General features: G+C 44.7%; 1 protein-coding gene across 9 annotated transcripts in view; it reads left to right on the top strand.

Moving 5' to 3' along the window:
* PECAM1 (platelet and endothelial cell adhesion molecule 1) overlaps positions 1–14,732 on the top strand; it is a 69,903-nt gene that overhangs the window by 29,755 nt on the left and 25,416 nt on the right. For all 9 annotated transcript variants that reach the window (XM_034641872.1, XM_034641873.1, XM_019805171.2 and 6 more), the window contains 6 exons: positions 1,031–1,306; positions 5,939–6,199; positions 7,494–7,769; positions 11,104–11,391; positions 12,043–12,150; positions 13,282–13,309. In XM_034641872.1, the coding sequence (XP_034497763.1) occupies positions 1,031–1,306; positions 5,939–6,199; positions 7,494–7,769; positions 11,104–11,391; positions 12,043–12,150; positions 13,282–13,309 (1,237 nt within the window). The remainder of the gene's footprint in view (positions 1–1,030; positions 1,307–5,938; positions 6,200–7,493; positions 7,770–11,103; positions 11,392–12,042; positions 12,151–13,281; positions 13,310–14,732) is intronic.

The following is a 14,732-nucleotide window of genomic DNA, read 5'->3' as shown; positions in this document are numbered from 1 at the left end:
TTTCAATGTGTTTGTGTGTTTTTCCGCATTTAGATCTCTGGTGCATCTGGAGTTAATTAAGATATGAGAAAAAAACACTTTCGTGATTATTATGCTTCTCCAGAGAGCAGTTGTTAAGTGTCCGAAAAAATATCCTCTCTCTTTTGACTTTTGTTCAGGAAAACAGACTTTTTTTTTTAATGATAGCTATTTCTTGTGAAGTTAAATGACTTTGCAGTAAAAAAACCAAAACCAATCAATTAAAAAACTAATGAATTAAAGAATAGGACTCTAAATCCACTTTTGGCATTTTTAAAAGTCCCTTCTGATTTTGCATAGTTGGCAATCTGCGTGTGTACTCTAATGCTCTGAAATTTGTTTTGCAGAAGCAAAAGTTTGTCCCTACTTCTCTTAACCATCTCCTGAAGATCCCATGCCCTAGCATTTGACCCATACTTTATGAAAGCAGTGTTTTTCAAACTGCATGAGTCATGAAATTTAGTCAGTCAAGGCCAGCATTAAAAAAACAATAGAATAGACTAGAAATCACTTTTGGGTGGGGGCACATTGTTATTTAAATGTGCATTTCCTTGAAGTGGCACAGTCGACATCATTGCCACTTTTGAAAGCTATGGAATGTTTATACTGAAATGCCATAGTTCCGTGAAAGGGTGTGAGAAGAACCTAGACAATTCTTTGTGGGCAGGGGCGAGAGTCTGTTTCTAATGCTCTGATTATTTTTGAGGTCATTTAAGAAGATTCTGCGGATGAGATCTAGAGAACCTGGTTTTGCCTTGGGGAAGCTCAAGGGAGGATTGCAGTTAAGAAGGCTGAAGATGTGAGAATGAATGAGAAGGAAGAAGTGAGAAGTTATCAGAGCAATTTAGGAGAAGGCTTTGGGGAGGAAAGATTGAATTTTTTTAGTTAATAAGGAAAAACAGTGGTTGGCAACAAAAAGCAAAAAAAGGGAGGGCGTAAGTGCCTCTTCCCACCCCCCACCGCCCCGCCCAGGTTTGAACCTGAGTCCAACCGGTTTGTCCTCTTCTTGTAGAAGCCTTCTCTAACCCCAAATTCCACGTCAGCCCCGAAGGAGTGATCACAGAAGGAGATCAGCTTCACATTAGGTGCACCATTCAAGTGACGCATCTGGTCCAAGAGTTTCCGGAAATCATAATCCAGAAGGACAAGGCAATTGTAGCCTACAAGAGCCATGGCAACGAGGCCACCTACTCGGTGATGGCCATGGTGGAGCACAGCGGCAACTACACGTGCAAAGTGGAAGCCAGCCGGATATCCAAGGTCAGCAGCATCGTGGTCAACATAACAGGTAGGGCTGCTGCTGGAGGCTGTGGGAATAGGGCCGGCTCAAGCAGCCGCCATGCTGGAATCCAGAATGGCCAGTGAGGGCCAATACTTCTAGTCCTTCTTGCCTGAATGATGGTGGGGGTGTGGTGCTCAAGGGAAAAGCCAGTGCAGAGCCGGTAAGCAGTTAGCTGTGGTGGTTGAGTGTGCAAGCTCTGGCATCAAATCCTAACACTGTCACTCACTACTTCGGTGACCTTAGGCGAGCGACTGAGCTTCTCTGTGGCACAACTCTATGAGCTGGGGAAAATGACAGCACTCAGCCTGTAGGACTGTTACAATGACTAAGTGACGTGACTTGCTATAAAGAACCTCATACAGAAGAAGCATTCTGTGAATGTTAGCTAGTATGTCTATTATTATACCACGTTTATCTTTCCTCTGTGCCAAGCACCAGGCTAGATCCCAGACATGGGTCCTAAGACAGGGTCAGGAGTGAAAAAGCACTAATAAATTAAAAAACAATAGTAATAATTCCTTTTGTTGAACACTGTATGACTGGTTTACCTACATTTTCAGTTCATGCTTATAACAATGCTATGAGCTAGGTATTGTGATTCTGCATTTATGGATATGGAAATTGAGGCTCAGATGTTAGGTCACTCACCGAGTGATCACAGGGTTACCAGAAGGCAGAACAAGTGTCATCCCCAGGTCCATTTGACTTCCAAACCTATGCACTTAAAAGTTCTACTGGACTCTTTCCCCCCTTTCCTGGGTTTACTTCTCTCCATAGTACCTATTGCCAAGAGAAATATACCCTACCTCTTCCTGTGTATTGCATGTGTCTAGGCACTAGAATGCAAGCTGATGAGAGCAGGGACATTTCCTATTTTATTCAGTGCTATGTCCTTAACACCTATGTGCCTGGCACATAGTAGGACTTCAATACATATTTGTTGGATGAATGAATGAACATTGGGTGACAGGGTTTCTGAGGGCAGAGAGAGTCAGCACTTCTTGGTTGCCAAATGAAGGTGTTCATTCATTCCTTCATTTACTGAAAATCTAAGTGTCTAGCATTGAGTGTAGTCACAGGGACAATCCACAGGATCACAGGTCGGCTGCCAATTTCCCAACTGGGTGACTGGCATATGTGCTGGATCCTGCTGGTCTGTAGTGTGTACTAGCAATTTGTCATTGATAATGACAAATATCTTGATGGTACACGATGTTTTTCACCGATAAGACATACTATCTTATTAGAGAAAAGTATTCATTTCAACATACATTGAGTACCTTCTATATGGTAGGCAACTTATTGGGGATAGACAGTTGTCTAAGGTCAGGCTTTGCCCTTGAAGAATTCACAGACATAAATAGACCATTCGCATGCCATGTCATGAACAAGTACAATAAAGGGACGGGCATACTGCTGTGAGAGCAACAGGGACCAAGTGGTGAAACAACTGACTCTTGAATCAGTCACAGCAGCATCCTTACCCCTCGGGCCAGGCTACTTTAGGAAAGCATAAAGCATCATTGGTCCCTAAGATACTACTGTTGTAGGTGATCACCCACACCCAGAAGTCTGTATTATGTCGGGGATGCAAGTCATTCAGTAGATCAGTCTCCCTGGCCCAAGATAGCAGAGTGTTAACACTCACCCTGCCCTTCCCATCCCTTCAGCCTGAGTGCTCTGTGATTCCAAGCTGTGCCTTTTCCACACAGAGCTAACTGAGCCACACCAGGGCTGGCAGGCAAGCATCCTCATGTTCAAGTCCTATCATGCTTTTGGAAACGTCTCCAGGCCCACGTATACATCTGGTTATCTACACCCCTGTTGCTATCAAGCCTCACTGCCAACGGCTCTATATAGTGATGTTGGCAGCTCACAATACTTTTATGAAGATAAAAATCATTGAATTAGTCCTTTGTCTTCGGATAGAAAAGATACCTTCACCCTCCCCCCCACTGTCCACCTTTTCAGATCCAGTCTGTCACCAGGTGTTGCCAGGTCTCTCAACTCTGTCTTGTCTTCTTATCTCTGTAATCACATCCTAACACTGGCCCTCATACAAGGATTATCGATTGTGGGCATGTCCTGGAGAATCTCTGTTCCAGTTTATTCTTCAACCATCTGTAGGAGAAGCCCTTCTAATATGGACATCACTATTCATGGGCTTAAACTCCTGCATGGTCATGATCCTTCACTTTGGCCCCATCCCCTTCCCAATATCCATCCCACTCTGCCTAGACCACACTTTCCCCTTGGCCACTGAAAAACTTATGCTGTCATTAAAGACCAAGCCCCAGATCTCCCTCCAGGCTCCCCCAGGAGAGTCCCATCGTCACACCTCAGTTCCCACCACACTCTCTTCCCTTCTTTACGTCAGCAGTCCCTGCAAAGATCTAGCATCTGCCACCACCACTCTGAGTAAGATCTCGAAAGACCAAGTCTGGGGTTCAATTTACCTTACATTTTTTTTTAAGATTTTATTTATTTATTCAACAGAGATAGAGACAGCCAGCGAGAGAGGGAACACAAGCAGGGGGAGCGGGACAGGAAGAAGCAGGCTCACAGCAGAGGAGCCTGATGTGGGGCTCGATCCCAGACCGCTGGGATCACGCCCTAAGCCGAAGGCAGACGCTCAACCGCTGTGCCACCCAGGCGCCCCTCACCTTACATTGTTGATATTTAAAACAGAGCCTGGTACATTGTTGGAGCTCAATAAATATTCATTCAATGAGCAAATAAAAGATAATCCTTATTAGTCTTCATGATGGTCCTGCCAGTCTGTTATATTACACCCTTTAGAAATGGACTTTGTTCCCTAACATTTCATTCCTAATTCTAAACCATCTTGCACCTACTTCTGTGGGATGGTTTCTACTTTTTACATTTTTTTTCACATATTTTCAAACAGAGAGTCATTTCTTTGGGATTCTTGCTAAGTCAATTTTTCACAATTTTTGGTATCCACCCAATGAAATTGTAAGGCATTTTAGGATGTCTCTCTTTGGTTCCTTTTCCCCACTCCTAACCTAGAGCTTTTGATGGTGCTCTGAAATCAGATAAGTCAATGCTTATGTGGAAGGAAGGATGGAATGTGTCTTAATAAAATATGAATTAATTATTGGGCTACCACCTTACTTGAAGTTTTATTTGATTTTATTGAGGAAACTAGGAAAGCATTGGGAACTGATTATGATGGAAATGACTTCCATAGCTATGTAACATCAATGACAATGACAGTGTTGATCGGTATCCCCAAACCTGTATGGCAGGTAAATTTAGAACCAAAGGTAGAATTTGATTCCCTGACTCCTGGCTGCATTCTCAAACCTCTAGTCTAAGAAGCTTTCCTAAGAGGAAATTTGGGTCTCTGTTCCTTTCTCAATATGCAGATAGTCTCAAAAATTACTGACTCCTGCGGCGCCTGGGTGGCTCAGTCATTAAGCATCTGCCTTCAGCTCAGGGCGTGATCCCAGGGTCCTGGGATCGAGCCCTGCATCGGGCTCCCTGCTCCACTGGGAGCCTGATTCTTCCTCTCCCACTTCCCCTGCTTATGTTCCCTCTCTTGCTGGCTGTCTGTCTCTCTGTCAAATAAATAAATAAAATCTTTAAAAAAAAATTACTGACTCCTGGGGCGCCTGGGTGGCTCAGTTGGTTGAGCTTCTGCCTTTGGTTTGGGTTTGATCTCAGGATCCTGGGATTGAGCCCCATGTTGGGTGGGGAGTCTGCTTCTCCCTTTGCCCCTCTCATGTCCCCACTGCTCATGCTTGCTTGCATGTGTGCTCTCTCTCTCTCTCTCTCAAATAAATAAATAAAATCTTTAAAAATTACTGACTCCCTTCTTCCTTCTGCATCAAAGGCCATAATCTTGAAGCCAGAGTGCACATGCATACATGAAGGACCAAGTCTTTGCAGTGGTTAAGTAGTTAATTAGTAATTTCCCAGCAGCTGAAAATAAAGACATATTCCATAACTACAAAATTTTGATGTATTTCAGGGAATATTTAAATAAGGAGATGCCAGAAAAGTCAACTTCTGTCTTTACTGCTGTTGACATTCAACCTCAATTACGCTACTAGTGACTCCTTAAAGTGGCATAGAATGTTCTAGCTTACAAAACAGTCAACCTCAGGAGGCTTCAGGTGTCATCTTCATCTTTCTCTGTGGGAAGTGCGGGAGGGATGGGGGCCAGCTGCCACTTCTCCCCAACCTCACACTCTCACTCTGCTTCAAGCCTGCATTACATCCCTCCTGCTTCCGGTCTGGGCCCCTTCAACTCCATCCCTTCTCCTCCCAGATATCTCCCTTTAACACACGTCTGGTGCCATTCCCCTGACCCAAACTTTCCATGGTTCCCATTGGCCCTAGGATACAATTTACCTTCTTTAGGTGGTTCCCAAGGTCCTTCAAGATCTGTAGGTCTTCCTCTGGCTGCTTCTGCTCCCACTATGTTCCAGGATGCCTGAACTTTCAGGTGCTCCTTCCTGCCAGGCCTGTTCCTCTGCTTAGAACACTCCCTGTTTGCCTGGATAGCTTCCTGTGAGAGTCCTTTCCTGATTCTCTTTTTTCCCCTCTCTGGAAGGGGGCTGTGGGAGTGGTGCCCAGAAACATCTCACCCCCTTTCACTCACTGGTTTTTCAGAGCTATTTTCCAAGCCGAAGCTGGAATCTTCCACCACCCGTCTGGACCAGGGAGAAAGCCTAAACCTGTGGTGCTCCATTCCAGGAGCACCACCAGGAGCACCACCAGCCAACTTCACCATCCAGAAAGAAAACACAATTGTGTCAGAATCTCCAAATTTCACCAGGATCGCCTCAGCGAGGGACAGTGGGACATATACCTGCAACGCAAGCATGGGCAAGGTGGTCAAGAGAAGCAGTGGAGTCCAGATAACCGTGTGTGGTGGGTACATCCTCACTGGCTCAGAGAGTCTTGGGGTGGGATGAGACAGAGGCGGTTTATCACCAGCTGCCATCCGCTCCAGGCTGAAGACAGATCAGACGGAAGCAGGGGAAGAACTTGGGGGAAAGAGAGAGCGGTGAACTCAAGAGACCAAACAAGTGGGTATTCCTGCTCAGAGTACAGGAAAGAGGCCATACAATAAAAGCGTAGACAAAAGTCAAGTTCATGGCTTTATTGTGGCTGCATGCTGGTGATGTGGCTGAGCTGTCAAGATTCTGGCTGCTAGAACAGGCGCCCACTCCGAAGGTCAGGGAAGAAACACTCCTTATTCAACACTAAACTTTAGGATCTAAGTTCCTGGTTTTTATCCATATGCTGGCTGACCAGCAAGCCTAGGTCTTCTGGTAGGCAGAATGTAGGTGCTGGGACCACCTAAAGCCATGCTTCCCAGAGCTGACTGTGTGTGAAAAACCTGGCTAGAACACAGGTCAAGATGGAGGCAGAGTCCACATCTCTGACTAGTGCCTGCCTTGGGGATGCTGGGCCCTGGACCACCCTCGGAGTAGAGGGTCTAAGTGAATGTGGAACTCTGGGCAGGCTGTCACAGTCTCTGCTGCAGCTCCGTCACCATCCTTCAGTTTAACCTGTGGCTGTGGTTTATGCAGCCAGGATTTTAGTCTCAACTCAACCAGGGTCATAGTCTCTTGTCAACTCTCTCGTCATGGAATTCCAAAGGAAATAACACAAGAGACAATTGTGGGCCATTAACATTTTATAAGCTTTATAAATAAGCGAACTTCTAAATAAGGACCTAGTAGAATTCTTGCTTCTTGAGGCCTGCAGTTTACTCTCAAGAGAGGCTGAGGCACTGAGAATTTTCAAATCAAATCCATTTGGGTACTAGTTATATTTCTTATGCTTTTCTTGTATCTTTTCTCTACACAACAGCAACATTCGGATGTGTGAGCACGTGTAGGTGAGATGTATGAACATATAAACATGTATTTAGGGGGATGTAGTGTTTTTCTTGAATTTGAGTGACTTTTTTTTGTTTATAGCATTCGCTTCCCCCTCCCTTGTCACTACACACACACACACACACACACACACACACACACACACACACACGCACTACCTGTTCATCTTAAAGCAGTCCTGTGAAGGTAGGTAAGACAGACAGGTAATTATGGAAATGCCAGAGAAGAAAAGAGCAGAGTTTGGAAAAGGACCCTCTTGGGCTGGATGTTTTGTTTCTGCCTTCAGTGTTGTTCAGGTTGTTCCTCTGTTGTTCTAGAAATGCTCTCCAAGCCCAGGATTTTTTATGACTCCAGCTCCGAGGTGATAAAAGGACAGACCATCACAGTCAATTGCCAATCCATAAATGGAACTCCGCCTATTTCTTATCACCTTTTAAAAGCAAATAACATTTTGGAGAGCCGTGACATGAACTCGAATGAGCCTGCAGTGTTCAAAGACAGCCCAACAAAGGATGTAGAGTACCAGTGTACTGTGGATAATTGCCATTCCCATACCGAGATGGTCAGTGAAGTTCTGCGGGTCAAGGTGATAGGTGAGTTGCCATGATGTGGGAAGAAATCCTGTGGTTTGGGGGCTTTGCTTCACATTTTCAGAGGTTTGGGGTTGCCCGGGGCTTGTACGCACAAGTGGATGGTACTTGTGCAAAGGCCATAAACATCCAAGTGGCAAAGCGGGACCAAGGCCCAGGTATATGGGGCCAGAAGATATCCGGTGGCTATCGGTGTGGCCAGTGACATCTCTTTGCAGACCCTTTTAAGCGAACTGCTAAAATATCAGAGCAAAGTGTCCCAACGTCAAGAAGCGCGAAAGTTGTGTTTTGGGGCTCCCTTAACATTTGGTCCTTTTAAAATGAACTGACAGCTATCTCTGAGAATTGTAAGACCCGAGTTTTTCTCCACTATGGACCCTTGGGGAGGCAGATTGCATCATGTGCAGAACCCACAGCCATCAGGGCTGCAGGCTCATGGGACTGGCGCTGTCAGACTCAGGAGAAATACACTGTTGTCCTGGGATGGATATTTTTCCTTGAGCCTCTGTCTTGTGCCTCTCGAAGGGCTCAGGAGTGCCATTGCTTACTTTGCTGAGATATTCCACATACTCTTGTAAAAAGCTTAATATGCTTCTCCTTCCTCCTCCTTCTTATTTAATAACGGCCTATCTGCAGGTACCACTGCAGACCTCTTAAGTAGGATAGAGATTCCTGCTTCTATTAATGTTTGGTCTTACAGGAGCCATACGTTTCTTTTCTTTTCTTTTCTTTCCTTTTCTTTTCTTTTCTTTCTTTTCTTTTCTTTTCTTTTCTTTTCTTTTCTTTTCTTTTCTCTTTTAAAGATTTTATTTATTTATTTATTTGAGAGAGAGAGACAGAGATAGCGACAGAGCTAGCGAGAAAGAGCAGGAGCAGGGAGGAGAGGGAGAAGCAGGCTTCTCACTGAGCAGGTAGCCTAATGCAGGGCTCAGTCCCAGGACCCTGGGATCATGACCTGAGCCAAGGGCAGTTACTTAATCGACTGAGCCACCCAGGTGCCCTGAGCCATACTTTTCGAATTAATATCAATATGTATAAAGCATCTAATGCTATATAACAAGAAACACAGGATGTCCTGATTAAATAATGGAGAAATATTTTAGTATATTTGAATAACAGTACAAGCAAGCATGGAAAAAAATGTTACCAGGGAACCCATGATTGTCACATGAACTATCCTTACAACAATGGTGATAGGAATCAGGGCATGAAAGATATCATCTAGCTTAAGTCAGAAGAGCTGGGTTACTGGAGATGGCCTACCAGTTAAACACATGAGCAAAATGTCTCCAGGGAGCAGTTCAAAAGACTGGGTAGATCAGATGGCTGGAAACAAAAGACTAGACTCGAAAATCTTTGGATATAAACTGAAAAAGTGACTGAGCTCAACTGTGAAGGCCACTGAATTCCAATCTTCAGAGCTGGGAATTTGTCCTACGATAAGAGCCAGAAGAGGAAAGGAGGTCGTGAGGAGGATGGAGCTTGGGGGAGATTAACCGAGGGCTCTATCGGTTAGAAGTGGAGGCCTCAGACCTCACAGTACCTTAAGAAGCCAATGCAGAAGCCCATGTGAAGTTGTTTAAATTGGTTTAAATTGGGTCAGTATTAGTGGCTAACATTTACTGAGCCCTGGCCATGTGGGCACCCTGGTGTAAAGTATTCTAGTAAACTATGCCCATTAATACTTACAATAGCCTTGTAAGATGCATGAAAATATTATCCTTATTTTATGATGATGCAGGAAAAGCTTAAGACGAACAGCTGGTGGGCTGTGGGGCTGGGCAGCGTGGCTCCTGAAGCTGGCTTGCCACCACCCCACTGTGCTTCAGCAGGAGAGAGGCTGTCCAATTAGGCTGTACCCTCCAGGAGTCTGCCCTTGTGGTTGAATTCCACCCTCCCATCTTGGGCCTGGTGCTCCCTTTTGTGGGACCAGCATCTCCGTGGTCTGGCCACCCACTGCACCCTCAAGGAGGTGATTCATGTCAGATGCCTGGGGTGTCTGGGTGGCTCAGTCAGTTGAGTGTCCAATTCTTTTTTTTGGCTCGGGTCATGATCTCAGGGTTGTGAGGTTGAGCCCCACATCTGGCTCAGAGGGAAGTCTGCTTGGGATTCTCCCTCTTTCTCTGCCCCTCTACCTGCTCTCTCTCTCTCTCTAAAATGAATGAATAAATCTTAAAAAAAAAAAAAAAAGGCAGATGCCAGTCTGCTGACAGTCCATTCTCACACTGATAGGAAGGTCTACTTGGGAAGACAATTGAGGATCAGAATTTTCGTAATTAAACTTGGGAAAGGTATATGGGAGGAAATTGAGTTCTGCTTGGATCTGCTGGGAATGCGAGGCTGGCAGGGCTTCCCGGTGGAAATGCCCAGGTCAAAATCAAGACCTGAAATTTGGAGGAGTAATTGGACTAGAGCTATCTATTTCGGCATTAAATGCTCTATGTTTATGTGTTAAATGCACAAACAGAAGCTATGATGTAGGTGAAATCACCAAAGAGGAGAATGGAGATGGAAAGCTGAGGACTGAATTCTGCAGAAAGTCCATATTTAAGGGGCAAAAGGAAGAAAAACTAGTGAATAAAGAGGGAGTGATGGGCGAGGAGGTTGGAGACTCAACTGGGAGGCATCGGAGAAGCCGCAGAGGCAGCCGCACTGGTTCGGGAAGGCCGCAGATGGGAAGACTGGAAGGACTCCTATTAAGGACTAGAATTAATCTGATGGGGACTCAGGGATGGGATAGTCAGGGGATCGGGTGACCTTTGGCATTTCTTCAAAACCAGAGGTGGCGAGCAGTTTCCAAAGCAGAGGGATAGAAGTCAGGCGACAGGGGTAACAAGAAGGTGGGAAATGAGGATGCGAGAGCGGTTGGTTTAGAACATTCATAAAGGAAAAGGGAGAAGAACAGGAATAGGTAAAGATAGTGGGTAAAGGTTATTCATAAGATCTGGAAGTGCCATGCATCTTTGTAAGCACAGGGAGGGAAATCATACACACTCATACACTCACACACTCACACACACACACGCACACGCACACACACTCTCAACAGGGCACAGAGATGAATTGTATTGTTAGGCTGTGTGGTCAGTAATACTTGAGGTGCTGAGTGAAGGGAGGTGTCCGTAGCATCTTGTATATAAACAACACGTGGGCACAGGAGGCATTGGTTGCTGCCCTTCGGGGCTGAGAGGAGGGGAGATGTGAAGGACGTGGGATGGGGGTGGTGAATTGAGTAGAAGACACAGTCCCAGTTGGCTGGCCCTGAGCAGCGCTGTGTCGTGTTCCATCTCTTGCGCCTCCCCCTTTTCTCAGCGCTGTCCGCTTTGCTGCCTTTCAGCCCCGGTGGATGAGGTCAAGCTCTCCATCCTGCTGAATCAGGATGTGGAGTCTGGGAAGGCCGTCGTGCTTCGGTGCTCCGTGAATGAAGCGTCTGGTCCAATCACCTTCAGGTTTTACAGAGAAAAAGAGACCAGTCCCTTCTACCAGATCACCTCAAATGACACCCAGGCCATTTGGCACAAGTCGAAGGCTAGCAAGGAGCATGAGGGACAGTATTATTGCACAGCCTCCAACAGAGCCAACCGTGTTAAAAGCAGTCCCCAAAGCAACGTGCTGACAGTCAGAGGTGAGTCAGGGTCTCGTGGGCTGTAGTGTGGCCCCCAAAAGCGAGGCCAAAGCCTCATCCCTTGTAAGAGGAAGTGGGCAGCTGTTTAGCTCATCTCACTGAAGGTTAAGAGACCAATGTCCTCCAGGCTCTTTTGTTGCAAGTGACAGACACACATCCAAATTAAATATAAAAGTGGAATTGGTTATTATAAAAAATTAGAAATTTCTCACATAGTCATAATTCCAAATTCTTGGTGAAGAGATACCAAGTGGCTGATCTTGGGTCAAATGTCCACCCATGGACTACCTATGGCCAAGGGGATTGGGGTCATGCAGAAGGGACACAGTTATGGGAGCCCACCCAAGTGGGTAGAAGGTGGTTTCCTAGTGAAGGAGAAGGGCTGAATAAACCCCAAAAAAGAGTCTACTTCAACCCAGTGGTCCTTTAAGACCATAGCTGACTCTGTAGCAAACAAACAAACAAACAAAAAACACCCAAAAACATTTCTGCGCCAGCTATGAGCAGTGTCCTTCAGAGGTAGGTGCTTATGTAGGATGCTGGTTACAGGGACTGTAAAAATTAGTCTTATTTGTTGCTTAAACCTGGTATTATTTCTTGCTGGCAGAGGAAAAACCAATGTGTATTTGTATTTTTTTTTCTTCATTCCAGTCTTTCTTGCCCCATGGATAAAAGGACTTATTGCAGTATTTGTCATTGGAGTGATAATTGCCATCTTGGTACTTGGGGCCAGATGTTATGTTCTGAAGAAAGCCAAGGGTAAGTACAGTTCTTTCATTCTGTTCTGGTAGGTTGCCCAGGCCAGGAAACTGGCCATGAACATGAGGGGTGTCAGCCTTATGGAGGGCTGGTGCTCTGCCCTGCTGGGGACCGAGGAGATATAACTGATGACAATTGTTTTTCTCCATGGGGTGTCACCTTGACAACCAAAGATTTTGGCTTTGGTGGGCATAAAGCTTTTATTGCCCCTTGGATTTAGTTAGGCACAAATGAAAGCAATTGCTTTCCTTGTTGAGCAAGCCAGAAAAGATGCATCTGGGGGGAGGTTCCTTCTACATGTGGTCAGAAGATGCTGTTTCAGTGGATTTGGCCACACCAAGTCCTGCAGTTGGTAGAGTGCTATGGAGACCTGCCTCCCCGCCCCCCCCCATCTGAATGCCTCCCAATTGATCTGCCATTTGTGCCATGATTTCTACCCTCTGCTTGAGGTTAACCACGCATGGAAGGGAAGCCAGGATCACCCACTGACGTTCAGAAATCAGAGTCGGCTAGCATGAACTTAAGGAAAAGGGCAAAGCCCCACTAAATTCTGCAAAAATTTTTGTGGAGTAGGACAGGTTCTTTTGGAGCTCCAGTGCTGCTGCCTGGGATGGGTGGGGGCAGATGGGATGAGGAGGGGCCCTGGGCTTTTTCTAGGAAAAAAAAGGCTGCAACCCTTCTGGGAAGACAGGCTCCAGAACCAACCCCTTCCTAAGGCTGACCCTGGACTTGGTCTCAGGCCAGCTTAGAATTAAAAGCATGGGGACTTATGTAGCCTTTACCTCTCAGAATCATCTTGAGTCAAAGAGATAGCTGCCTGTTTATCTGGCTTACCTGGTTCCTCTCCTATTGACTTCATCTCTATCACATTCCACTAAGGAAAATCTCTCCTGGCTAAAACAGTCAAAATGTCCATATTTCTGAAAAAAATGATGTGAAATCTCTCGGTATAAGACCAAGAGAGGACCTACTTTGTTTATTTGTTTGTTTTTTTCTTCTTTTTTTAAAGCAGGGATATATTTGGTTTTCTTTTCTTTTTTTGTGGGTATTCAATCTTTAAGAAATGTTCCTATACTGGTACAGACGTGGATACTTTATACTGACTTTGAATTTTCTCTTTCTCTTTTAAAGCCAAGCAGACGCCAGTGGAGATGTCCAGGTCAGTGTGCGTACTTGGGAGAGAGGTGACTGCTCTGTAGACATGCATCAACTATAGGGAAATTCTGGTCATTAGAGAGTTTTCAGTGTCTCTTGGAAAACTCGGAAAAATAAGGGTCTTAGGTATGAGTAGTGTAGGGATATGTGTGTGTGCACGTGTGTGTGTATCTTTGGCTCCTTGGGAGATTGCCAACTATCCTTCCATGGGAAAGAATGGCTTTATTCTGAAGTCATGTCCTTCCTATACTGCTCCTTGTGAAATCCCCTTTTCCTTATGAAATTATACTGGGAGTAGATGGAATTTTTAAAATTTGCTTACTTGACAAAATAAAGTTGGCCTAAAAAGAAAGGTGGTAATATTTTTACTGTTCTCGAAATCCAAAATCCAAAATTCAAAAGTATGGAAAAGATAGCCCTGTTCTTTTTTTTTTTTTTTTTTTAAAGATTTTTTTTTTTTTTTTGACANTTTATTTATTTGACAGAGACAGAGAGCCAGTGAGAGAAGGAACACAAGCAGGGGGAGTGGGAGAGGAAGAAGCAGGCTCCCAGTGGAGGAGCCTGATGTGGGGCTCGATCCCAGAACTCCGGGATCACGCCTTGAGCCGAAGGCAGGCGCTTAACGACTGTGCCACCCAGGCGCCCCAGATAGCCCTGTTCTGGAGAAAAACAGTAACACAGGATGTAGAATTCAGAGGGGTGGGATTCACCTTGGCCCTGACACTTTTTTTTTTTTTTTACAAAAGCCAAATACCCAATTTTTTTTTAAAGATTTTATTTATTTATTTGACATAGATAGAGACAGCCAGCGAGAGAGGGAACACAAGCAGGGGGAGTGGGAGAGGAAGAAGCAGGCTCCCAGCGGAGGAGCCTGATGTGGGGCGATCCCATAACGCCGGGATCACGCCCTGAGCCGAAGGCAGACGCTTAACCGCTGTGCCACCCAGGCGCCCCTAAATACCCAATTTTTATTTCTCAATAAAATACATAAAAAAGCTTCACATATTATATATAAATTAAAGTGAGTTATGCAGAGTCCTGTGCAAAATATTAAAAAGTGTCATTTTCATTTCTAATTTGATGCTAATATTGACATGTATGAGAAATTGTGTGATAACAAATAAAACTCTTGTTAAACAATAATGAAATCATACATACTAGTTAAGGCAAAATATTTTGTATTTATAGTAACTATAATATATAATAATATTCAATTTGGCAGATGTAGTCTTTATCTGAAATGATTTCTATAAATACGTACCAGAATACATTCCTAACAGGCAATTTATATGTAAGTGAAAGTAACAAGGATATATATGTGTTTATATTTAATTAATATAGTATAATTTTGGTATGCCAAATATTTATGAGGTGATAGACTATTTAATGAATGGAATAATTCTGGAAGCAATTCTGGAAATGAATGA

This window comes from Ailuropoda melanoleuca, chromosome 13, assembly GCF_002007445.2.
Source record: "Ailuropoda melanoleuca isolate Jingjing chromosome 13, ASM200744v2, whole genome shotgun sequence".
In the NCBI taxonomy this organism is placed as follows: Eukaryota; Metazoa; Chordata; class Mammalia; order Carnivora; family Ursidae; genus Ailuropoda; species Ailuropoda melanoleuca.
The sequence above is the reverse complement of the archived record's forward strand: the minus strand, read 5'-3'. Positions and strand labels throughout refer to the sequence as shown.